Source organism: Carcharhinus amblyrhynchos, chromosome 6 (assembly GCF_965287045.1).
Source record: "Carcharhinus amblyrhynchos chromosome 6, sCarAmb.v2.hapA, whole genome shotgun sequence".
In the NCBI taxonomy this organism is placed as follows: Eukaryota; Metazoa; Chordata; class Chondrichthyes; order Carcharhiniformes; family Carcharhinidae; genus Carcharhinus; species Carcharhinus amblyrhynchos.
Window position 1 is genome coordinate 115248582 of NC_137329.1, and position 26794 is coordinate 115275375.

The following is a 26794-nucleotide window of genomic DNA, read 5'->3' on the forward strand; positions in this document are numbered from 1 at the left end:
CTCAGTTCCACTTTCCCGCCCTCTCCCCATAACCCTTAATCCCCTCTCTTATCAAAAACCCATCAACCCGCTTCTTAAAAATATTTAGCGAGGCAGCCTCCACCACTTCAACGGGCAGAGAATTCCAGAGATTCACCACCCTTTGAGTGAAGAAGTTCCTCCTCAACTCCGTTCTGAACCGCCCCCCCTTTATCTTGAGGCTGTGCCCCCTAGTCCTACTGTCTTTTTTGAGCGGGAAGAGTCTTTCCACCTCTATCCTATCCATCCCATTCATCATCTTATACGTCTCAATGAGATCTCCCCTCATTCTTCTAAACTCTAACGAGTACAAGCCTAGTTTATTCAGCCTCTCCTCATAGCTCAACCCCCTCAACTCCGGTATCAGCCTAGTAAACCTCCTCTGCACTCCCTCCAGGGCCAAAATATCCTTGCGCAGGTGCGGCGCCCAAAACTGCCGAAAATGCCGAATTTCTAACACAATTACAACAATTTATACTACAGAATAAAAAGGGAAGTTGACTGACCGGCCAAGCCATTGCATTGGAGAAAGCCTTTAGACATCCCAAGTTCACACATAATTCAACAAAACTATAAGACATGGTCACAGTCCCTGCTGGCAGAGAACATGTCACTCTGTATGAATGTATGATGCTTCTATCAAGGTAAATGAGCTGTTATGAGCTGGGCTCAAATTGGTTGTTAGTGTAGCTATTGGTGCACTCTGCATTGTTCAGCAAGTGATGCTGAGTTGCAGTCACATCTAACACTAGATGTTTTGTTTCAGGCTTTGCAAAGACAGGCTGCTTGAGTAATACGTATGCTGCTTATGACTAACTGAAGGAACAAGTTATTTGATTTAACCAGCCAATCACTGCAGCAAGTGACTTCTATACTTGGCAGAAATTCCTACACGTTGTTTTTCATTTGTATGGGAGGCAAGGAGTACTGTGTACAGTTTTGATCTCCTTACTTGAGAAAGGATATACTGGCACTGGAGAGGGTGCAGAGGAGATTCACTAGGTTGATTCCGGAGTTGAGGGGATTGGCTTACAAAGAGAAACTGAGTAGACAAGGGCTATACTCATTGGAATTCAGAAGAACGAGGGGAGATTGTATAGAAACATAAGATTATGAAAGGAATAGATAAGATAGCAGGGAAGTTGTTTCCACTGGCAGGTGAAATTAGAACTTGGAGTCATGGGCTCAAAATAAGGGGAAGCAGATTTAGGATTGAGTTGAGGAGGAACTTCTTCACACAAAGGGTTGTGAATCTGTGTAATTCCAGTGAAGCAGTTGAGGCTACCTCACTGAATGTTTTTAAGACAAGGATAGATAAATTTTTGAACAGTAAAGAAATTAAGGGTTATAGTGAGTGGGTGGGTAAATAGAGCTGAGTCCACGAAAAGATCAGCCATGATCTTGTTGAATGCGGAGCAAGCTTGAGAGGCCAGATGGCCTACTCCTGCTTCTAGTTCTTATGTTCCATCATCAACCTTTACTTCTTCAGTTGCCTAAACCACTAGATAAGGGTCCAGCCCACTAGGTGCTGCTACAGAGAACTCGAGGACAACTGGTTTGGTTGGCAGACAACATTCTACAGACTTTACAGAGAGCCAGTTGCCTGACAGACAGAAGTAGCCACCTGTCATCAAACCCCACCCTCCACAGCAAGTAAATACCTTTGTAGATCCCAAAGGATACCATTCTCAGTTAAATAAATTAGCCAACCCTTACATCAAGGACTTATTTGGGTGAAGAGGAGGCATTGGACTAGTCTTTGTTAACTGTTCCAGAGTGCGTGCGCGTATGTATGTGTGAGCGTGCGGGGGGGGGGGCTCCACTCAAGCCTATGTCTGCCCTGATAACAACAGATTAGCATCGCCACCTGAATGGCTCTGTTAATTAACATTCAAACTTGTTTTAGAAAAAAGATTTGATTTTATTAGCACAGAGTTCACTAGCTCATTGCGTATTACCAGCAAGCAAGGCACTATATTTGCTATTGTAATAATTGACATTCATGTGCATAATGTATTTAAATGTCATCAATTCCTATTAATAGTCCATAATTATTCAAGTTCATCTTGTTGTAGATTATTTGACAAGGCTGCTATCATGTTTTATCCTGATCTCCACAATTACCTCTAGGAATTGTCAGCTCATTTGGCCATCTGGTTTATTTGAATAGATGGTCCATTGGCTTATATTATTACTATAAGGAATTGTTAAAAAGTATTTTTTGAAATTCAAAACTCTTTTATAATGAAGTGGGCAAGAGCAGCTACAAACAAGTGGAAAATAAAATATGCGCTAAGTACATTAAAACAGTCATTCTGTTTACTGCTTGTACATTTCAAATTAACATTTGTCATATGATGCAGCTTAACTGAAAAATAATACTCAGACACAATCTCTCAAATTGGAATACTTCCTACATGGCTTGTTTCTTTTTACTTGCATATAATAATTGTTGGGAAACCTGATAATATTAGACAAAAGCTCTTGGAAATAAGTTTATTCACAATTATTTTGACCAGCGTCTCAAACATACTGAAATGCACAAGATCTCACACAAATCTGTACATGGAAACAGACGAAACAGGAAAAATATAATCAAAATTGGAATTAATTTCCCAAGGAAAATCTAATCAAGAAAAGTCCAGAATCAATATTCCCTGCAACAAAAACAAAACTGTGGCTTGGTAGCTCAAGCAGCCAATATCCAGTCCTCAATTTGCTCCTTCAATTTCCAAGGAGTTCTTCTGGACAAGTTCTACAGGCTCATCTGGGCTTGAGATTGAAGACAATGAGATGCTGAAGATATATCTCTTCATGGCTGCTCAGTGATTTCATCTACAGCAATAAAAAGAATGGCAAAGCACTAATGATCAATCCTTACCAGCCAAGAAAGGAACTTGCTCAGGAGAAAAGCCAAACAGAACATGGGACAAACTTTAGTATTTATTTATTTTTAATGGGAAATATACAAAGAAAATTAGTTTGAGGAATCTGGGTAAATTGAGGTAAATGTTGCCCTTAACTGTCCACGCCAGAGGGAGTTTCAAACGCTGTATCTGCTCTTCAGTGTTTTAAGTGACTCTTCTTCAATACCAGATTTCTGCAGATGCTCAAATAAATCTTTCACAACTGGAAAAGGAAAAAAAAACCTTTGTTTTATATCGATGATCATTGGTACAGTTTATGCACAATAGCAATAACACCAAGGCCAAAAGATATTGCAACATATTTTACCAGTTGCACTAATTGACATGTGGCTATAATTAAAAATTTTAATCACTTAGACCATTTACGCATTTATACAGATCCTTCAAAAATGGACAAATGCCCCACAGCACCTCAAAAATAATTCTCAGGTTACTAATATCGTTCAGAAAGCCCACATTTACCGGCCTTTCTAGTTGCCTTCAAGATGAAGGAACACTCGTGAACCAGTTGGATTCTAGTCAGTTTAATTTTACGACAATCCCAGTTTCATGCTCACTTTTATCAATGATGTGGAAATGCTGGTGTTAGACTGGGGTAAGCACAATAAGAAGTCGCACAACACCAGGTTAAAGTCCAACAGGTCTATTTGGCACTACCTTTCGGAGTCTCAGGCTCCTTCATCAGGTGAGTGAGGACTTGTGTTCACAAACACATTATATGTACAGACACAAACTCAATTTACAAGATAATGGTTGGAATGCGAAGTTGGAGGCTATCAGTTTCTGCTCAGTGATTCTGCGTTGTCGTGTGTTGTGAAGGCCACCTTGGAGAATGTGTACCCGAAGATCAGAGGCTGAATGCCCATGACTGCTGAAGTGTTCCACGCACGAGGATGGCCTCAACCAGGATCTTGGTTTCATGTCACACACTATGTGTAACCTCCATGACTTTCCTGGGCTTGCAAAAGCTCACTAACTATCCTGGCTGGAGACAATACACACCTCTTTAATCTGTGCTTGGGCATCTCTCCACTCACATCGTCTATACCTTTAAGACTTGATTACCTGCAAAGACTCACATTCTAACCATTATCGTGTAAACTGAGTTTGTGTCCGTATATGACCTATTTGTGAACACAAGTTCTCACTCACCTGATAAAGGAGCCTGAGACTCTGAAAGCTAGTGCCAAATAAACTTGTTGGACTTTAACCTAGCGTTGAGACTTCTTACCATTTTTATCAATGCCAGTTCTTTAATCAAGATTTTTAAAACTGAATTCAAATTCTAAGGCTTCATCAGTGGCATTTGAACTCATGCTCTCTGGATTACTAGTCTAGCAACATAACCACTAGATTGCTGTACTATTAACAAAAGCAGAAAAGTAAAACAGATGATGAATTAAATGATAAACATGTGTGGCCACAACTCATCACTAACTTGATTCTAGGTTCATTTCTACAACTCCTCTGAACACCAATTAAAGGGGTATCAAACTACCAACAGCAAAATGGCTCCAAATGATTGACACAGTATAAAAAGGCAGAATACAGCAAATGATCATTGCAAGTTATAAGATCGGCTGGGCTAACTCCTGAGTATTGGTCAGTGATCAGAAGTATTTCTACTGTACACCAAACAAATGGGTACAAGTTAAGACTAGTATTTTTATGATTTTAGTTAAAAAGTAATCTCAATGCAGATGTATAGAACACAGGGAACATTTCAAACTGCACCTCGCTGCTACCTGTCCTATCGTGTGCTGCACTTGGGCATAAATCCTCCATCAACAATTACTTATTTTAGGGCAGCACAGACCAAGAGCATCTGCTTTTTCACATCTTTCACAATAGGTCCAAGTCAATATAATACCCTGTCAGGAGCTATACTCCACATTGCTTAATTTTAATGCATTCTATAATCGTAATCCAAAAGGGTGCCCTTTTCAGTCCAAGGAAAATGGACTAAATGAAAAAGATTGCTACCTGAAAGTAGACAAAACTTAAGTTTTACAGGACCTTCTCATTTTTACTCCTTTACCTATAAGGGTGTGCTGTGATTTCTGCCCTCTCACATCTGAAATCTCTGACTGGGCTCATCTGTAATAACGTACTTGGAGATGCTAAAGGCCAGATGGCTGTGAGAAAAAGCCTAAGATCCCTGTGGCCAAACTATCGAGGGAGATGCCAAGATTAGCAGCACGTCTCTCAGAGCACTGCAATTGCAATCAGATCATCAGATACTAAGAAACTGAATCATAACACCTACTTTTTACATTGTAGTTGACTAACCATAGCTTACCTTTTCTTTCTGATTCAGACATGAACATCACTGCCATATCAAATCTTTTCACATTTGCTAAGTTCTTCAGGACATCTAGAATTAGGGAAGGTTCTTCAAACCTATAAAATGCAATGCAAGGGGATCAGTTTGATTCATCTGCGTGATTAGAATCTTAGGAGGATATAGCAATATTTCTGTATTGAATTAAAATTTAATCAATGACTCCCTTAGAACGCTGTTACAAATTGGAGCACAGTAATATGCATTATTCGGCAAAATCAAAGTGCAGCATTACGTGTTATCTTTGACAATTGAAAAACAATCAATGGGTCACATCTTCTCAAATTGTAGCACTCAATTTCATTAATTTATGCTCAGCGCTGCAAAATGTCAAGAAAATTTTCCTTTCCTCTGCCCAAGAAATAGAGCCCTTGGGATCAACTGCAATGTGACTGTACTTAGTTATACTAAATTAGCGGCCTTCGGATAAGTTACTTTGGTTATGTGGGAATTAAAAGTGTAAAGGTGACAGTGTGAGCACACTGAAAAACTGTAAATCAACATGCAACGGGTAGTGTCTTTGCAATTTACAGGAAATATTGTAAAACAATTCTAATTGTACACTTAAGATCTGAAATAGCAAACATTAAAATTAAAATATTAAGATTTATTCACAGGCAAGTTTCAGTGTTATTCTAGGATCTCTATCACCTGCCTTCATGCAGGATAACGCCGAATTTGAACAAGATCTCTCTGAATCACAACATATTGGGAACACCACCCTTGATATTAACTTCAGGAAAAGCTTTCTACTGTATTTCCATATTTCACACCAGCCATTGTCGTGGTCTATCTAGAACAATAGTGCCGATATACTGCTGTAGTAGCGACAGCTGTTTCATTTGAATTTGTGCCCTTTTCAGGATAGGTAATAAAAATGTGAAAACTTCATAGCACTGACAAATTTCCAAATAAACACATAGCAGGTCAGCAGAATAAAACAGCAATAAATTGTTTGGAAATCATCATTCCCAAAACTAGAAGCAATTTTCTCAAGTTTCTTTTTGTGGCTTTAACTGCCCTTATACTTTGTGACATGCCCTTCAGGCTCATTGCCCAGGGACTAGAATAGTCCCATAGGGTGAATTCATCACTCTAGATTCTAACTTATCGAGCATAAAGATAAACTCTACACCTGCTTAGATATGCTGACACATGGAATATCTTAGCACCAAATAGAGGAAATCCATGGTTTAGTTTAAACTAATCGATATTTAGCACAAAAACTGTTTTAAAAAAGTACATATGCTTGATTGGAAAAGTCATTCGACAATTGTAGTTAAGGATTTTAGAAGTCTTTGAAGATCACATTTTGATTATAGATCTTCATTACAAATAACAAAGAAAATTGCATCACAGGAACAAGCCCTTCAGCCCTCCAAGCATGCATGGACCATGCGACCTAACTTACCTAAAACCCCCTACCCTTCCAGGGACCATATCCTTTTATTCCCATCCTATTCATGTGTTTGTCAAGATGTCCCTTAAAAGTCGCTACTGTATCCACTTCCAATACCTCCCCCGGCAATGAGTTCCAGGCACCCATCACCCTCTGTGTAAAAAATCTGTCTGGAATGCTACTTTTCCACAATCATGTGACTCAGCTTTATTGAAAATCCAGCTCTGCCTTAAATTTAGATTCTTTCAAAAAAGAAATCTTCCCGTAACACCAAAGCATTGAAGATGCCCTTTCTGGTCATGCATTAAAAAAAAAACTTGCCATTGAATCACTCGGGAGTCTTTACAAATGTATATTCAAATGTTCTGTCTATAATAGGCACAAATAAGATATTTTTGCCCATATGCTTTGCTGATAAAATTTCTATTGACATAAAATTGCTGACTCCCAAATCAGCTGGAATAAAACATGGGTGATCTGATCAAAAACACCAAATTCGCGGCCAAATAACAGAAATCACACAAGACTATATATGGTTAAAAATATGGTTGGGCTCATCCACTGTTGGGTTTTTATGCTGCCTGATTACTCAGTGAAAAGAATTCCAATAGATTAATGCACATTCAGGAACTAACCAAAGATCTTCAATAATGTTCAACAATTTACCAACTTGACACAAATTGCTAGGTGGATTCTTGAAAGTGCTTTCTTTGATTTAGATGCTGCAATTAGTGAGTGGTCATTAACTATAAACAAAATTTAATCTCAAATTACGCAACCATTTGACTACAGAAATTTTTGGCTTCATCGTTGAAGTGCAAGTATGAATAAAATTAATGTATGAAAGGATACTGAAATGCCCATCTTCGCTTCCACTACAAGGTTTTTACATCTAGTAAACATATTTTCAAACTGTGTACTTAGTCTATTGGTTATTCCTTCACAAAAAAAGGCATGATCACTAAACTGGATTACTCCATCACATCTTGAACCAGCTGGTTAAGCATCAGCTCCCTGTAAAATCATTGCCTACTGGCAGTAAGACGCTTTATAGCTAATTTTAAAACATCAACTGCTGGTGGGATGCTGCCAAGGAACTACTAAAACCAGATGTGAACCACAAGTGTTATTAGACTATTTCCTTGAGCAACACCACACTTTTTGGTACCAGGACATGGGAAAACTGTTGAGGCCCAATACTACCTTTATATCCATCTTCATAAGGAACTGTTATGCAAAATAAACAGAGAAACATGATATCAGGTTTCACATTTTAGGCAGTGAAATACCAATGCCAATACCTGGTTAGTGGGCATCATTGTGGCACAGTGGTCAGCATTGCTGCCTCAGTGCCAGGGACCCAGATTCGATTCCCGGCTTGGGTCACTGACTGTGTGGAGTTGGCACCTTCTCCCCACGATTTCCTCCGGTTTCTCCACTTTCCTCCCACAGTCCTAAAGATGTGCAGGTTAGGTGCATTGGCCATGCTAAGTTCTCCCCCAGTGCGCCTGAACAGGCACCAGAGTGTGGCGACTAGGGGTTTTTCACACTAACTTCACTGTAGTGTTAACGCAAACCTACTTGTCACACTAATATATAAACTTAAAAACAATGATTCATACTGCCTCGCAGGAAAGATTAGGAAAACTTTGTTTAGCAAGCCATAAGAATGAACTACAACAACTTGCATTTGTATAGAGATCTTAATGTTGAAGATTGTACTTATAATGTTGCTTGGGACAATCAAAAATAAATTCCAAGCCAGTGAAGGAGATATTAGAACCTTTGATCATAGAGCCACTGCAAACAGGTGGTTACAATACTTTATCAAGAGATAAAACAATAATGAAATACATCTTGAAATGAGGGTCTTTCCCAACTATTTATCTGCCTTCATTAAGCTTTGATATCATGCAATTTATGAGTCATCACATTCACAGTCTAACAGCTTGAAACTATTCTTACTGATAAACTGAGAACTTAAACATTGCTTACCTGATATATGAATAATGAAGGATTCTTAAAATGTGATTTAAAATGTCAGGTTCCAATGACTTTTGAAACAATTGTGAGTAAAAAGAGGGTTCAATTTGCTATTCACAGGATCAAGAGAAAAATAAAAATTAGGATATTTACTTGATAGAAAATTAACATTTCCATAAACTCAAAAACCAAGTTAAAATATAATTTTTAAGTTTAAACTATGTTCACGGAAATAAAAGTTTACCAACTCACAGCATAAAGAAAACACTCGACAACTTGCTAGTTCCAAAAATTTTTCTAATGAGCAATTTATGCCTACAGACCAGGGTAGCCCAAGATCTAATCTGATGCATTGGGGAAGCTATAACTCTCCACTTCTGCTGGCTATTCAACAACTACTTCAGAAAGTGGAGACGGTGGATGCCAAATAAGGTTTGGGCTGTACTGAGCTGGGATCAAGCAATCTCCCTAACAACTGCACATCCCTAGATGTTACTGGCCAATGGTCACAATTGAGACGTGCATGCAAATTTTGCTTTGGATATCAAGATGTCTAAATTTCCATGCATAAAACCCCATCGCAAAGTAGGATATGGTAATAAAGAGCAACCATTACTCATAAAACTAATCCTGAGTTATAGAATCTCTACAGTGCAGAAGTGGCCTTTCAGCCCATTGAGCCTGCACCAACAACACTCCTAGCCAGACTGTACCTCCGTAACCCTACGTGTTTACCCTGCTAATCTCCCTGGCACGAAGGGGCAATTGAGCATGGCCAATCAACCTAAACCGCACATCTTTAGCAAGTGGGAGGAAACCAGAGCACCCAGAAGGAACCCATGCAGACACAGGGAGAACATGCAAACTCCACACAGCCAGTTACCCAAGGCTGGAATTGAATCTGGGTCCCTGAAGCTGTGAGGCAGCAGTGCTAACCACTGTGCCATCGTGTCACCCTTACCTGCAAGAGATCAGGGGTGGGAAATAAATTGTGAAGGGGAGAAAAAAATAACTTTCTGATTAGTCATTCAGAAAACAAGTTCTTCACTTACTATTTCTTTTCTCTAAGCGTTTCGCAAACTCCCTCAAACTTGATGATGAATTAACTTATGGTAATGTATGCCAAGTCTCTGAGATTAAAACAAAATCCTTTACACTTCCAAGAACAAATCCTAAATGTACATATGATTGTTACAGATTGAATGCAATAGGTTACTGTTCACCATCATAAATTTCTTGCAATTTTGATGTACTTTGGTAAGATCACTCTCAAGTCTCTTCAGAAACTGATTTGTACTTGTCAAACACAGATACATTTCTCAAAGTAATTATGGACTGGAAGATATTTTAAAGTTGAAAATCAAATCCATACAGAAGGGCATTAAATTCTTCTAGATTTACCTTTAAGTATTTATGTAACATCTCAGGACAATTTTTCAGTTTGCGAAGGTCTGCTTCAAGTTGAAAGGAGTTTGCAGGAGCGTGAGGGATAATCAGAGAGTGGGAAAACAGAGGTGCTTCAGCTTTCTTCATTCCTGCCAAGTTCTTTACAACACTTTCAGCTTTAACTGATTGCTTGTCCGACACAGCAGGATGTGCTCTTAGAAAAAGAATGACAGTTTTATGGAGTAAAACTGCTTGGAAATCAATAGTCTTTTAAATCTATATCACCAGACTTTATATCACTCAATCTAGCTTCATTTACAATATTTCAAAATAATTAAAAATGGTAAGTCACTGGTGAATCTTTCTAATAAAGGAAAGCCAGACGTAATCAGAGCCCTGGGTGGGTGAGGGTTAAAGACACAGGGCAGAATAGACAATGGTGGAACATACCCAAGGAAAGAGAGGAAGGGAATATTAAATTTGTTTGGTTTTGTTCTGGAAGTTACAGTCATGCAGGGAGAAGCGGTTGGGGGCCACAGCTTGCTTGGTTAGTCATTTCGAGTCACAGTTAATAAACAGATTTTTAACATTAATATTTAATTAAGTCTGCATGCAGCATTGAGTGTGAGCATACAAATTCATATCTGAGTGTTGTGCAATGAGAAAGGGTTAGTTGGCAATCTTGAGAGAGAGAACTCTTGGGGACGAGTGACCAAAACATGGCAGAATTCTTTGTCACGGTGGATAATGATGTAGTTGATTTTAAGACAGGATCCTGAATATCAACAAAGGTAACTGTGATGGTATGAGGCATGAATTGACCATGTGACTGGGAAACATTACTGAAAGAAAAGACAGTGGATAGGCAATGGCAGCATTGAAAGAACAAATAAGTGAACTCCAGAAGTTGTTTATTCCTGTTTGGTGCAATAATGGTAAGGAAATTGTGGCCAAACCATGGTTTACAAGGGAAATTAAAGATAGTATGAGATTCAAGGAAGAAGCACACAAATTGGTAAGAAAAAGCAATATGTCTGAGGATTGGGAACAGTTTAAAATTCAGCAAAGGAGAACTAATGGATTGATTAAGAAGGGAAAAAGAGTATGAAAGTAAGCTAGCAGGGAACATAAAAACTGACTGCAAAAGTTTCTATATGTAAAGAGAAAAAGGTTGACAAAAATGAATGTAGGCCTCTTACAGTCAGAAACAGGAAAATTCATAATGGGGAATAAAGAAATGGCTGAGGAATTACATTTGTACTTTGCTTCAGGCTTCACAAAGTAAGACAAGAATAATGTACCAGAAATACTGAGAGAAACGCGTTTTAGTGAAAGGTTGAAGGAAATCAGCATGAGTAGAGAAACGGTTTTGGGGAAACAGATGGGATTAAGGGCGAATAAATCTCCAGGTCTTGATAATCTTCACTCCAGAGTACTAATTTCTTCTGGAAATCAGACAATGTTTTGGTCTCATCTACATTTTGTGGGAGTGAATTCCATGCATTTACTCCCTCTGGGTGAAGAAATTTCTCCTCACCTCAGTTCTAAAAGGTTTACTTCTTATCCTCAAACTATGACCCCTAGTTCTGGACTCCCCCACTATTGCAAACATTCTATCTGAATCTACCCAGTTTAAGCCTGTTAGAATTTTATAAGCTTCTAAACGCCAATGAATTTAATCCTGACCAACGTAGTCTCTCCTTTTAAGACAGACCTGCCATCCCAAGAATCAGCCTGGTAAATCTTTGCTGTCCTCCCTCTATAGCAAGAGCATCCTTCCTTGGATAAGGGCACTAAAACTGCACACAGTGCTCCAGGTGTGCCTCACCAACACCCTATACAGTTGCAGCAGAACATCCCTATCCCTATACTGACATCTTCTCATTATGAAGGTCAACATATCATTTGCCTTCTTTACTGCTTGCCGTACCTGCGTGCTGACTTTCAGTGACTGATGCATGAGGACTCCAAGGTCTCGTTGAGTATCCATCTCTCTCAATTTACACCCTTCAAGTAACGATTTGTCTTTCTATTATTTCTACCAAAGTGGATAACCTCACATTTATCCACATTCTACTGCATCTGCAAATGCAGATGCCCACACACTCGGCTTGTCCAAATCATGCTGTCATGTAAGGCTTGAATCAATCAAGCTGCTCTGTGATTGGGAGGCCAGTAGTGCAGGGCCATCACACATTTGCCAATCTTAGTGTTGACAGATCGGCACACATGCGGTGGCCCAGTGGGAATAGGCCCCACCCATTGATACTTAATCACTCAAATTCCTGAGAAATGATGTAGGTTGTTTTTTTAAAAGCAAATCTATGTAAGATGCCATCTAACAATGCAGTTGTGATACCATGCTGTAACTTCATGATTCACTGAAGATACTTGAAAACATAACAGAATACAACACAGAATTTCACAGTAACTTCATTGCAGTGTTAATGTAAGCCTTACTTGTGACTAATAAATAAACTTTAAATAACCTGGGTTGGCACTAAAATGGCAAAGTTCAACCTTATATTTAAAATCTGTGATGTTTTGTTAATGCAAAATTTCTTTTTCTGCCTCCTGAACATTGAAAGAATGGCTATCCCTCGAGTGAGAAAATCTAATCAAAAAGCATTCCTTGTAGGAAATTCAGTTTTCCTGTAAAGAATATTAAGAAACTTGCCACCTCGACTTCCTCCATGGTTTTAGATTTTGTTATGATTTTAATGTTAAGAGTTATTCAGTTGAATGAGAAACTGGGGAGAAAGCGAGACCAATGCCCAAAGAATGTTACACCAGCAAAAGCTGCTGTCTTTAATACTAAATCTTCAAAAATAGAAACTGAATGAACACCAACATACCTCCCCTCAACTTTAAGTATTTTAGCACTGGGCGCTTCAGCAAGTGGCACAGAGGGGTCACCATGGGTGTTTATTTCCTGAATCTTATTTGCCTCTTCAGCCGGAGATAATACAGGTGGTTGCTTCGCTGCAAGATCAAAAGGGAAATTGATTGCAGCTGCCTCGGTGTTAATATTATTCACTGTATCTCCAACCTCTTCAATGGCAATTCTTATCAGGGGTTTCTTGGAAAGAACATATAACAAAAAAGGATAAATTAAATGTATGGCATTATGAAGAAGCTTGGTCAAGTGAGAATTTAACCAATGAAAGTCATTTTCCCTACAAATAAAAGATTTTTTCAATCTGTATTTACAGAAGATACTTAGATTTTTGGCAAAATTGTCCAACTCCTTGTTACCTTCATTGCTTTACTAAAAGAATGGACTTTTACAATCTCAATTAACTTCAATCATTAACTTGATTACAACTTCAAGGAATTCTAATTTATACATCACACTTTTCTTATCTCCTTGACATCTTTGCCAATCTCTCCTCTGCTCCAGCCCATCCTTAAAATTCTATTCTTCCTCACCTTCTACCCCAACTATATAATTACATTTTTGCCCCTCTTCAGTTCTGTAGAAGGGTCACGTCGACTTGAAACATTAACTCTGTTTCAATCCACAGGTGCCGCCAAGCCTGCTGAGTTTATCCAGCATTTTCTGATTTTACTTCCAGCATCCACTGTATTTTTGCTTTTATCTAATTTATACATCTCTGGTTTAAGCTGGTAGTTTGAGCTGCTTGTGATACACTTTTTATCTCCTTTAAACTCCCAGGACAATTAGTTTTTGAAACACTAAAACTGTCTCCAGACATGTTCTAAATTGCTGAAAGCATTTTAATTGATTAAACTGGTACAGTACATGCGATAATTCACAGACAAAAAGCTTCTCACATCAATCTCCTTCCTCAGCAATGCTTTAATAATTATATTTGAATGTTACTATCAGGTGATAAAAGTAATTTTTGTTGGTGTGTCTATAAATACATCTCTATGTAGAACAAACTCTACATGGTGACCTGCCTTAGTTTAGGGGCAAATGAGTTGCAAGTCATACAACATTGAATTTTCAGCAGGTTTGGCAAAAGATGCACGTAAGAATATAAGGAATGAGAACTAGTGTAGGTCATCTGGTCTTTCAAGCCTACTCCACCATTCAATAAGATCATGGAATTTCTTCTACCTCAACTCCACACTTCTGTCTCTATATCCCTCAATTCCTTTAATACCCAAAAATCTATTGAACTGTGTCTTGAATATACTCATTGTATTTCCACAGCTCTTTGGGATACAGAATTCTAAAGATTCACAGCCTTTTGAATAAAGACATTTCACTTCACCCAAGTTCTAAATGCCTAATCTCTTCTGAGATTGTGACCATGCCTTCTAGATTATTCAGCCAAGAAGACATCTTTCAGCACCTAACCTGCCAAGCTTATTAAGAATATTAAATGTTTCAATTGCATTGCTATTGATTCCTCTGAACTCCAGGGAACATAGGCCCAGTCTACCCAACCTCTCTTCATACTAGACTGGCCTCCCGGATTATTGTAAGTCTTCATTGCAAGTGTTCATTGCATTCCCTCCAGGGCAATTGTGCCCTTCCTCAGATAAGGAGACAAAGGCTGTACATAGTACTCTATATACAACCTAACCAATGCCATATATAATTGGAGGAAGACTTCTTCACTTTTATCCTCCAATCCCTTTGTACCAGAACACAAAGTAACAATTTGTCTAATTGGTTGGACCTTCTTGCTAACTTTGTAATTCATGTTCAAGGACACCTTGGTCCCTCTGAATGCAATCATTTCACAGTCTCTCACCATTCAAAATGCTTCTGTTTTCATTTCCAAAAAATCCTACCAAACTGGATAAATTTACACTTCACATTATATTCCATCTGCCATATTCTTGCCCCTCACCCAAACTACCTACATCTCTATGCAGCCTTATTGCATCCTTCTTGCTGCTTATTTTTTCACCCACATTATAAAAATCAGCAAATTTAGATTAAGTAACGCTCAGCCTCCTCATCTAAGTCAAAGACTGTGAACAGCTGAGGCCTAAGTTGTAGTTTTTTAAATGCCCTGCCAGCTACAGCCTGTCAACCTGAAAATGTCCTATTTATTCCTACGTGGTCCACTAACCAATCCTTACTCCATCCGAATGTATTACGCCAAATCAGCATTCTCTTTAATTGTCTTGCAGCATGCATCATTTAAGTGCGTGGGCCTACGTTTTTACATTGCCACACGAGCGATAGCTAGCTTCTCTGCCTACATTGGATTTACAAGGTTGTTCCCTTAGTTGTGCAGCTACACAACTGAAGAACATAGCCCCAATCTCGTGAGTTGTAATTTTACGTGGTAGCCTTCTCTCTACATCCCTTCCTACACTGAGCTTTTTTGGCTACCTTCCGAAACTTACTGATCTAGAATCTAAAAATTCAGGCAGACCAAAAACAAAGCACTGCACTATCTCTACAGCTACTTCCTTTAAAATTGTAGGATGCAAGTAGTCAAGTCAAGGGGTTTTGTCACCACTTAAACCATTAATTTCTCTGAAACCATTTCTTATACTGATTTCAGCTCATTATTGCGATACCCTTGGTAGCACATTATTGTTGGAGTGTTTTTGTGTCTTTCAGTATTTGTTTAATGTCTGTTATTTACATATTACATTGATTGGATCTGCTTTCATGATCACTAAAGCCTTTCTATTTACAAAGCAAAACAATACATTTTAAATGTTTTGACTCTTGCTAGTCTACTCTCAGTCTTTTCTCTTCCCTGATCAATTTCTTGGCTTGGCTTTGCTGAATTAGGATCCTCCTAATCCTTAGATTTACTACTTTTTTGACAACATTTTAAAATTGTTTGACCAATTTTTCTGTGGAGATTTTGTGTCTTAAAAAGAATGTATATTTTTTGTAAATTGTGTGTTGTTTAATGTTAAATATCATAACTTTTAATGTAGTTTCACAATCTAACTTATTCAATTTGCCCCTCATACCGCTGTAGTTTGTCTAGAATCTAGACCCCAGTTTTAGGCATAAGATCATTCTCAAGCTCAGTGGAAAATTCTATTGCATCATGGTCATTTTTCTTTAGAGTTTTCTTTACTGCCAGATTAATAATCAACCTTTTCCTCATTGCATAATACACTCATAGATCCAAATAGCTTGTTCCCTAGTTGGTTCCAATATTAGCATATTCCAACAACGCACCCTCCATACTGCTACTGCAAATTTAGTCTGCCGCATCAATATGAAGACAAGTAGCCCATGATTCCTATATTATTCATGCCTCCAATTTCCCGATTTCCTGTCCTAAACTACATCTACTGTTAAGAGGTTTACAAACAACTCCCAATGTCTTCTGCCCCTTAGCTCTGTCCAAAGGATTTCTACTTGATTTTGAACTAAGATCCTTTCTCTCTACTGCCTTTATCCCATCCTTTATTGATTCTACCCTCTTCATTTTCCCTTTTGCCTATTTTTTCTAAGCTTTAAATCTTAGATCATTTAGTTCCCAACCTGGGAATGAATTACTCTACAACTATCCTTGCTTCCAAGTGAAAGTTAGTGGATATCGGGACTAATTTAGCAGCATGGAGAAATACAACCTGCATGCCACTCGGAACCACAGAATTTCTGGTTCCATAGAGGGACATGCAACCATCTCTCAAGGTTTAGGATTTTGATTTATAAAAATGTAAATAAATTTGCAATATATCATAAATGAGCTTACTGCCAGAAACTAAGTTAAAACACATCCATCTCTAGCACAGAAAATTGGATCCAAAATAATTTTTTGCAGTTATCAAGTTTAGCTTTAGGCATTGAAAAGACTACATAGCGAAAACGAAAGACTACAGTGGCATTTAGCACACAAAAAAATAATTAAACTTAAGCTAATTATGGGACTACATTTAAACGTTCAATTAGCTGTGCATTTGTATTATAAAAAATCCATTTGGGTTGTTGTGATTTTTTTTAAAAATCAATCTTTTTTTGAATAAAAAATTTATCCCAGGGAAAGAAAGCAGGAAGGGAAGAAAGAAAGCAGAAGTTTGAATTTATGTAACACCTACACGGCATAGAACAGTGGATAGCAGTTTACAGCTAATTAAATGTTGCTGATTTGTCGGAAATGCCAATTTGTGTACAATAAGCTTATTGGTTTTGCAGATTGGTTGAGGGACAAATGTTCCTCAGGAGAACTCTCCAGATTTTCCCCCAAATAGTGGTGTTAACTCTTATGTCAACTGAAATGGACTCATTTTAATGTCACAATGCAACTGGTACCCCTGACTGCTCATCTTTCCATCTGTGCTCCATTTTTCAAAAAGAGACTTGAACCGACAACCTTCTGACGCAGAAGAGGGTTTAAAAAAAAGGACAGCATGGACAAGTTGGACCGAGGGGCCTGTTTCCATGCTGTAAAGCTCTATGACCTCTAGGAAAGATTACCACTTAGCTGAGGCTTACACCTTATTTTTGGATTTAATTGCATATTAAATTGATATATACTCTAAACTATTAAACTGATATGAGCAGAAAAAGAAAATAAGGAAGATGGTGATTGCATCCTGGGATAATTAACAGCAGGCATCAACACCTTTGCCGCCATTTTACTGTGACATTCATTGACCAACATTAGAGATTTCTCTAGACTGCTCTTCTGCTAAAAGCTGCAAAAGCATCAAGCCGTTGTCACCAAAGACCATGGCCATGATTCTCCCATCCGACTGCACTAATTTTAGTGGGAAGTCTGACAACACCAGGTTTTAGTCCAACCTATTTATTTGATAATATACTCGCAAGCTTTCGGGGTTAGCCCCTTCGTCAGGTGAATGGAGAGTTCTGGCCTCAGACAGAGCATATAAAGCACAGACAGTTTAGAGATTACTGATTAGAATGCGAATCCTTACACCTAACCTGCTGTTCAAGACCTGAAGTGGCTGATAATGTGAGTGGAAGGAGCACTGATCACAGTTTAAAGAGATGTGTATTGTCTCCAGACAGTACAGTAAGTGAGGTTTTGCAAACCCAGGCAAGTCACGGGGGTTACAGATAGTGCGACATGAACCCATCTGTAACCCCCGTGACTTGCCTGGGTTTGCAAAACCTCACTTACTGTACTGTCTGGAGACAATACACATCTCTTTAAACTGTGATCAGTGCTCCTTCCACTCACATTATCAGCCACTTCAGGTCTTGAACAGCAGGTTAGGTGTAAGGATTCGCATTCTAATCAGTAATCTCTAAACTGTCTGTGCTTTATATGCTCTGTCTGAGGCCAGAACTCTCCATTCTACCTGACGAAGGGGCTAACCCGAAAGCTTGCGAGTATATTATCAAATAAATAGGTTGGACTAAAACCTGGTGTTGTCAGACTTTTTACTGTGTTTACGCCAGTCCAACGCCGGCATACCCACATCATGACTAATTTTAGTGGAGCAGACCTAACATTGTAGCTTTGGCCGATTTATGGGATTCACGCCACATATGCATCTCCCAGTGCTGGATTTCTGGTGGTGTCTGCTCCGTGCCAGAAATTGGCAGGGAGGCACAAAGACCATTAACATGGTCATTTTACACAGGCTTTGGCATGATGGCAGTGCCAGCCTGTGCTCCCAACACTGCCCAAGAAACAAAGTGCCAATGCCCAAGGAGCACCTTGGCACTGCCCATTAAGCATGGGGCAGTGCCAAGTGGGCGATCAGTGGGGGTGGGGGGCCCCCCGCTGCCACTCTGCATAAGGAAAACTGGGGGAAGGCAGAAAGCCAGCAATCGGGCAGGCTGTGATGGAGGCAGGGGAAGGGGGTCAGAGAGCTGGCACTGCAGGCAACAATCGGGAGGCCAATGAGGAACTACGGCTCATCTGCCAATCTAGGTACTGACAGATTGGCGCATGTGCAGTTGCCCACTCAGCACACTGATCTCAGTCTCTCCAGCAGGAATAGGCCCTAGCCGCTGATGTTTAATGATATTCATGCTGGCAGCCTCTGCAGTACACACAGTGTGGGAGATTCTTCTCACAACACCCACTGAAAAAAAAAACAGGGTGAGTTACTCCAGTCTTTACACGAATTCAACACTTTGCATTTTTTTTGGGAGAATTCCACCTCATGACTGTCTGTACCATGAGATGAGGCCAGTTGTCTCTAATGTAAATTAATATGCAAATGTTCTTCCAATTAATTAACACGTACTGCAAGTCAACTAATTGCGGCCAAGCAATTTTCCACTATTAACATGCAATGAAAAAAAGGAAGCTCCACTAAATGTGGGACGACGAAAAGTTAACTAACTGATAATCCTTTCAACAATTTCAATAACCAGTGCTCACTGTACAAATTTCATGTTCACAATGGCATTAGAAGAAAGTGTGCTAACATTATTAGGATGCTACGCACACACAAACATAACAAAAATTCAACAAAAAAAAACAAAACTCATCTATTTGGTATCAACTTTTTTTTTAAGCATCACCAATCTTTTGCCTCCATAGGTTTACCATAAATCTAGTACAGTTTGTTATAATTAGGTCAGAAACGCCATAGTGTTTTATGAAGTCTACCTGGATCATAAGTTTTGCAATTTGAATTTGGCCAGGGCAAACATGTTTCATTTCAGGTATGATTCAGCTGACCCATAACATAAGAACATAAGAAATAGGAGCAGGAGTAGGCCATCTGGCCCCTCGAGCCCGCCCCGCCATTCAATAAGATCATGGCTGATCTGTCGTGGCTCAGTTCCACTTTCCCGCCCTCTCCCCATAACCCTTAATCCCCTCTTTTATCAAAAACCCATCAACCCGCGTCTTAAAAATATTCAGCGAGGCAGCCTCCACCACCTCAACGGGCAGAGAATTCCAGAGATTCACCACCCTTTGAGTGAAGAAGTTCCTCCTCAACTCCGTTCTAAACCGCCCCCCCTTTATCTTGAGGCTGTGCCCCCTAGTCCTACTGTCCTTTCTGAGCGGGAAGAGCCTCTCCACCTCTATCCTATCCATCCCATTCATCATCTTATACGTCTCAACGAGATCTCCCCTCATTCTTCTAAACTCTAACGAGTACAAGCCTAGTTTATTCAGTCTCTCCTCATAGCTCAACCCCCTCAACTCCGGCATCAGCCTAGTAAACCTCCTCTGCACTCCCTCCAAGGCCAAAATATCCTTGTGTAAGTACGGCGCCCAAAACTGCACACACTACTCCAGCTGCGGTCTCACCAATGCGCTATACAGCCGCAGCAAGACCTCCCTACTTTTATATTCAATCCCCCTCGCTATGAAGGCCAGCATCCCATTTGCCTTCCTGACCACCTGCTGTATCTGCAAGCTGGGTTTTTGCGACTCATGCACAAGGACCCCGAGGTCCCTCTGCACTGTCGCCTGCTGCAGTTTTTCTCCACGTAATAATCCCTCCTACCATTATTCCTACCAAAGTGGACCACCTCGCACTTGCCAACATTAAATTCCATTTGCCAGTTATCAAAGTTTATTTAAAAATACAGTTAATACATAGCAATAACTTTTACGAATTACAATCAAGAAAAATAACCAGATATATTGTATAATTCTTAATAAATATATATGATTTCAATCAAACTTCCCCATACAAAACCCTTGCTACAGGCTTAGTGCATAAAATATGAACGCTCATGTGACGCTGGAACTTAGTTCCTTGGTTGGAAGCTGTAGTTCTCTTGAGGCACACACAAACAAGCTTGGGTTCAGAACAGCTTCCCAAAACACCCAGGGAGACAGAAAGAGAATCTGGTGGTTTAGCAAAACAGCAACAGCAGAATTTTCACTCCAGGAAGGCAAGAAGCCTTGCTTCCAGCTAGCCAGCAAAATTCTCAATACCAGGGGAGAGACACATTGCTTTTCAGTCTGATGTCCACACCCCTTCTAAACTAAAATAGCAATCAGCAGCCAAACTGAACATGAAACCTCGAATTCACGATGAAGAAAAAAGAACTATCCAAAACACATGACCTGCCAGCCAATCTTCCCGCTAACAACGCAGAGTCATAAAACAAATCCCACAAAGTATCTGATGCTCAATAGAAATAAACAAAACCTTATTTAAACCATTAAAGCAACAATAAAAAGACTTCTAATCAACCGCCACCAACAACAGAATCAAAACAACAGCAGAGAACATGATTTAAAAAGCATTTCTTAAAGATATACTAACATCACAAGTTATTATTTCTAAATTTTCTTTGGCCGATTTATATTTGTCCTAGTTTCACTATATCCTAATTTCATTGCTTAATTTGAAATAGCATTTTAGACTTCCGTTATCTATATAATTCAGTGCACTCCATCATTACAAAATCAGATTCAATCACTGCCTTCTGGACTGCAAAATTGAGACTTCCATTTTTTTCCCTCAAAGTCTAGATTTTTTACAACTGGGGTTAATCTGGATGTTCTTCTCAGCATCCTCTCCAATGCATGGTGTGTTATCTTTTCCATATATAGGTGGCTGGGCTTAAATACTTTTATTGCTAGTTTGGTAAATCTGTTAGCTGAGGAAAGTCAGAATTCAACAATGCCATCTACAAAGTATTTGGAATAGCAAAACACAAGCTATTCAGACCTATTGCATTTTGTAATACCAATTCTACCTTTTACTAAGCAATGGGAAAATAAAACCTCTGAACAGATGTGCTTCAGTTTGGCTCAGTGTTGATTCACTTGTAAATGCAACATGCAATTTTAAATTTCTCTAATGAAACTTATAAATCCTCCTTTATTCAGTTTTCCTCATTCAACTCTCATACCAGATTTTGACTTCACAGCTGCAAATTTGTTTCGAGTACATCACTCAAGTAACTCTTCCTCCAGGAGGACCTGGATAACACACACACACCAGTTGTTCAAATAATCAAATCAGTGTAGCCAATTGCGCACAACTATGTCCTTACCAACATTATGTTTACATGTTTTTCAACAAACACCAGTTCTCCGAATTGGAAACCCGAGCCCTAGACATGCACTCAAATCCTCAGCAGCAATGTGTTTCGGATTTGTAAAGTTCAGTTCACCTGCTGTTGCTTGGCCTTTGCAAGTGCAAACTGCCACAATCTACACTAAAGCTTGAAAGAACAAAAATATTTCTCAAGTCTTTCCCCTCCATTGCCAAAATATTAGAAAAGCAGTATTACAATGCAGACATTTCAGAAAATTACAAAGTCTAGAACTGTATGTACATCTGCAAGGACAGTTACAGCAAAATGCTTTCAGCAGCAATGCAAACTTTTCACATGCATCTTAACAAAAGGATTTTTGCAATATGCACCTTTGTTGTAACTTAGATACAAGATGACTCAACGATAAATTTAATCACTGTGTTATAATAAAATGTGCCCAACTGCGCAGACATCACCCTGCTGTGCTCAACCTGCCAAGAAGCCTTCGAATTAAAGTATGCTTAATTAATATGAAAACAAATATTGCTCTGGCCCTTCAGTGAGAGCACCTAGTTCTGGGATGTACGAAGATAATGTAAAAGACAGGACAAGGTGAGTGACAAAGATAACAAGAAAGAGCTTAAACAGGGACTTAGAAGGGTAAAAAGGGGCCATGAAATGTCCTTGGCTAGGCAGGGTTAAGGAGAATCTCAAGGCTATTTTTGCATATATGAGGAGGAAGTGAATAGCTAAGGAAAGGGTAGGTCCATTCAAGGACAGTGGAGGGAATCTGTGTAGAGCCAGATGAGGCGGGTGAGGTCCTTAATGAGTACTTTGCAAGCGTATTCACAAAGGAGAAAGATGTGATGGATGGAGAGTGTAGAAAGGAGGATGTTCTTGGACATGTCGAGATAAAAAGGGAGGTGGCATTGGAGGTTTTGAAAAACATTAAGATGGACATCAAGTTCCCAGAGCCAAATTAGGGTCTATCCCAGAATACTGAGAAAGGCGAGGAAAGAAATTGCTGAGGCCTTGGCTAAAATCTTTGTATTCTTTTTAGCCACAGGCGAGGTACCAGAGGATTGGAGAATAGCTAATATTGTTCCTCTGTTTAAGGAGGGCAGAAGAGATAATCTGGGAAATCACAGGCCTGTCAGCCTTACATCAGTGTTGGGGAAATTATTGGTGAAGATTCTGACGGACAGGGATGTAGTCACATCTGGAAGAGAATAAGCTTATTCGTGAAAGGTAGCATGGTTTTGTGAAGGACAAGTGGTGTCTCACAAACTTATTTGAGGAACTTGACCAGGGCAGGGCAGTGAATGTTGTATACACAGTTTTATAAAGCCTTTGATAAAGTTCCTCATGGCAGGCAGACACAGAAGGTGAAGTCATGTGGGATCCCAGGTGAACTGATAAAATGGATACAAAACTGGCTTGGGCAGAGAGGAGTAATGGAAGGGCACTTTTCCAACTGGAGGGCTGTGACAAGCAGTGTCCCACAAGAATCGGTGCTGGGGCCTCTGTTGTTTATAATATGTATATCAATGATTTGAAGGAAACTGTAGGTAGTTTGATTAGTAAATTTGCAGATGATACACAAATTGGGGGAATAGCAGATAGAGAGGATTGTCACAGGATACAGCAGGATATAAATTGGCTGGAGACCTGGGCTTAAAGATGGCAGATGGAATTTAACCCAGACAAATGTGAGTAATGTGATTTGAAAGATCTACTGCAGTAGAGAAGTATACAGTAAATGGTAGAGCACTTAGAAATATTAGTGTACAGAGGGATCTAGGTGTGCAGATCCACAGTTCCCTGAAGGTAGCAACTCAGGTGGACAAGGTGGTCAAGAAGGCACGTGGCATGCTGGCCTTCATCTGTCGGGGCACTGAGTATAGAATTAGAAAATCAAGTTGCAGCTGTATAAGACTTTGGTTAGGCTACATTTGGAGTAGTGTGTACAACTCTGATCATCACACTACCAGAAGGATGTTGATGCATTGGAAAGGGTGCAGAAGAGGTTCACCAGGATGTTACCTGGTTTGGAGAATTATGAATTGTGAGAAAAGACTGAACAAACTTGGATTGTTTTCACTGGAACCTCGGAGGATAGGTGGGGACCCGATAGAGGTTTATAAGATTATGACAGGCGTGGATAAGAGTGGATAATCAGAGTCTTTTTCCCAGGGATGAAGAATCAATTATTCAGGAGCATGGGTTGAAAGTGAGAGGGGGAAGGTTTAAAAGAGATGGAAGGGGCAAGTTTTTCAAACAGAGGTGGTTGTGGAAGTAGATTCTATAACAACGTTCAAGAGGCATCTAGATAGATATATAAATAGGCAGGGAATAGAGGGACATGAACCACAGAGGGAAGAAAATATTAGAGAGGCATTTGTGTCAGCACAGGCTTGGTGGGCCGAACAGTCTGTTCCTGTTCTTTGACAAGAGTGAGTGAGGGCCATAAGACACAAAGTATTGGTACCAAAAACCTCGTAAACTCATGTATCAAAGGTAAACACTATCAATCTCACACTACGGATATTGCCAGCGAGAAATAAAAAAAGCTCAATACTTTTAACCCACTTTTACCCTTTTAATCTTTGTAGATAGAAATGTTTTGAGAGTCAGTAAACATGGTGGAGGAACTGTGGAATTAGGCATGCGGGGTGTAAACACAGCCAAATTCAAGACCTCAAAATGGGACGAAGATTGCCATCACTGTGTGAGGTCCTGCAAAATAGAGCTGGAGAGAGATATCAGCATTGACAAGCTAAGTTTTAGTGACACTAAATCAACAAACAGGATTACCAAAGCACTTTAAAATGTAAGCATTAGCATTTCAAAATCAGGACGAAAGATGCACAATATTAATTTGATTGAATTCATTTTATCTGGGATGATGATGATCAATAGTTTTTGACTTTCAAATGGCGAGACCACACGGCAGGATGAAAGAAAATCATGTAACATTTCATCACAAAAGAACAGTTAAATTTCAATTACTTCAGTGAAAATGATGCTCTGCAAATGTTTTTGTTACCTAGCAACAAAGACAATATACATAAATAAATTGTTTTTCTTTTGCAGAGCCAAATCACTGTGGTAGCTCAATTTCTTCTGGCAGTATGACTGCTAGCCCCAGAGGTTGCAAAATCACTGGGTTCCATGGACCAGCTGTTGTCCTTTGCTTTAATTCACATTGGACATTGTTGCTCTGTGCTTTAACTAAATTCTGTATTCCAAGTGGGAATTTCTGGTCTTGTAATAAATCAGGAATTGTCACCAGCAGTAAGTGTCCAATCTGAAAAGAATGCAGCATCAGGAGGTGCTGTGCTCATGAACAGCAGCAGACCACTAAGGAAGTAAATCGTCTGTGAACTCTGCAGTGGAGAATGCACAAATTGAAGACAGAGTGTCCTGTTAAACTAATGGCAAAAAGGAGGAAAGAGGCAGAGAGAAACGTGAGGGGAAGAGAAGAGGGCAAAGGAAACAGAGCAGTGAGCACAGGACAAAGATAACTCAGTTGTGAAATGTGCCTTGAAGAAGAATGGACATTAAGATGGCTTTTATGGAGGCGTGGACCTGAATGGAAAAAATGTCTCCATGAGAGTTGGTAGAAAATAGCGCTTTGAAAGAAAGTTAGCATTGAGATGAATTTGAGATAAATAGTTGTGTAGTGAACAAAGAGAAACCTGACTGTTTAAGATTCTTAAACTAAAACGTTATTAGGACAAGTATCAATGGTAAAATTGAAAAAGAAACATTATAATTTTAAAAATGAAACTTTTTCTAAGGGAGCAGACTCATCCCCTAAAAATGTACTGTTAATGGGCACTAGTGGTTTACAGTTGGATCAGCATTTTTAAGAAAATGTGCACAATTCTTATTTTGCTGCCTAGGCTCCTCATGTGATTAGGCAATTAAAAGAACAATTACATCTGCCTACATAACACAAACAATTGCAACGGTAAGCTCTGGGCTAAAGAATGAATTCACATGTGTCAAAATTAGTGCCGTTGGTGGAGGAAGAATCACATTTTAATTAGCAATCAAAATAGTTGAAAATTAATTAAATACAACTACTTTCATTTCTTTCTATTCCTAACTTGCCACAACACAATCAACATAGGTTATACATTGCCACTTTTTCCTGCTTGCAGAAATCAAAAACCTGGTCTTGTATTTTCAGAATAGAGTCTGTAAAAAAATTGGCATATCATGAAAGGCAACTTTAAAGATAAACTTCTGATGCACTGTTTCCATGGTGGTTAGCTTCCTATAACTGTCAGCAACTGTACTTTGATTTGCTCTGCAAGTTGTATGCTCTGTGGACACCAGCTGGTCCATGTACACTCATAATGCCAGTATATAAAACAGCTAATAAGAATGGATACCTTTGAAATTAAACTTGGATGGTTTAAGACTTACAGTAGATCTTAGATGGGGTGGTTTATCAATTGGTTTGATTAGTCTCCGACCTTCTTTGCTTTCTGAAGCTTTCTGGTGGGTGGTGGCTCCTTGTAAAGCCAATTCCTTAAAACATGAAAAATTAAATATTTAAAGTTCACCTTATTAATCAATTGGGTTTTTACAACAAGCCTGGCAATTTTCATGGCCATGCTTTCTTGTGCAGGCCCACTATTTATCAGATTCATTGAATTCAATTTCACAACGTGCTCTGCTGGGATTTAAAATTCAAACTTGCTAGTCTAGTACTGTTCCCACAAGGCTGTTTGCACAATTCTTAGTCTTCTGTCAAAAAGATTGAACTCCATTTCTCTTTTTGTAATTTTTTCCAACCTACCTGCTTTGCATGTTTTTGGACAATTCCATAAAAAAAATATTTTCACCATTACTATAAAGGCTCAATCAATGAATGCACAACAAATCTCTCAACTTGCCAA

General features: G+C 39.2%; 1 protein-coding gene across 2 annotated transcripts in view; it reads right to left on the reverse strand.

Annotated features, from left to right (window-relative positions):
• Window positions 1-1947: 1947 nt before the first annotated feature.
• The window catches only part of rpap3 (RNA polymerase II associated protein 3), a 42065-nt gene continuing 17218 nt past the window's right edge, over window positions 1948-26794 (reverse strand). Inside the window, exons 11-17 of one of the 2 annotated variants that reach the window (XM_080191263.1) lie at window positions 26319-26423; window positions 12910-13133; window positions 10070-10268; window positions 8681-8778; window positions 5245-5345; window positions 3042-3147; window positions 1948-2853 (exon numbers count right to left, since the gene is read on the reverse strand). In XM_080191263.1, coding sequence (XP_080047389.1) covers window positions 3062-3147; window positions 5245-5345; window positions 8681-8778; window positions 10070-10268; window positions 12910-13133; window positions 26319-26423 — 813 coding nt within the window. In that variant the 3' untranslated portion in view covers window positions 1948-2853; window positions 3042-3061. Of the gene's footprint in view, window positions 2854-2943; window positions 3148-5244; window positions 5346-8680; window positions 8779-10069; window positions 10269-12909; window positions 13134-26318; window positions 26424-26794 lie in introns of those variants that run through there. The other variant, XM_080191262.1, reaches the window with a different exon arrangement.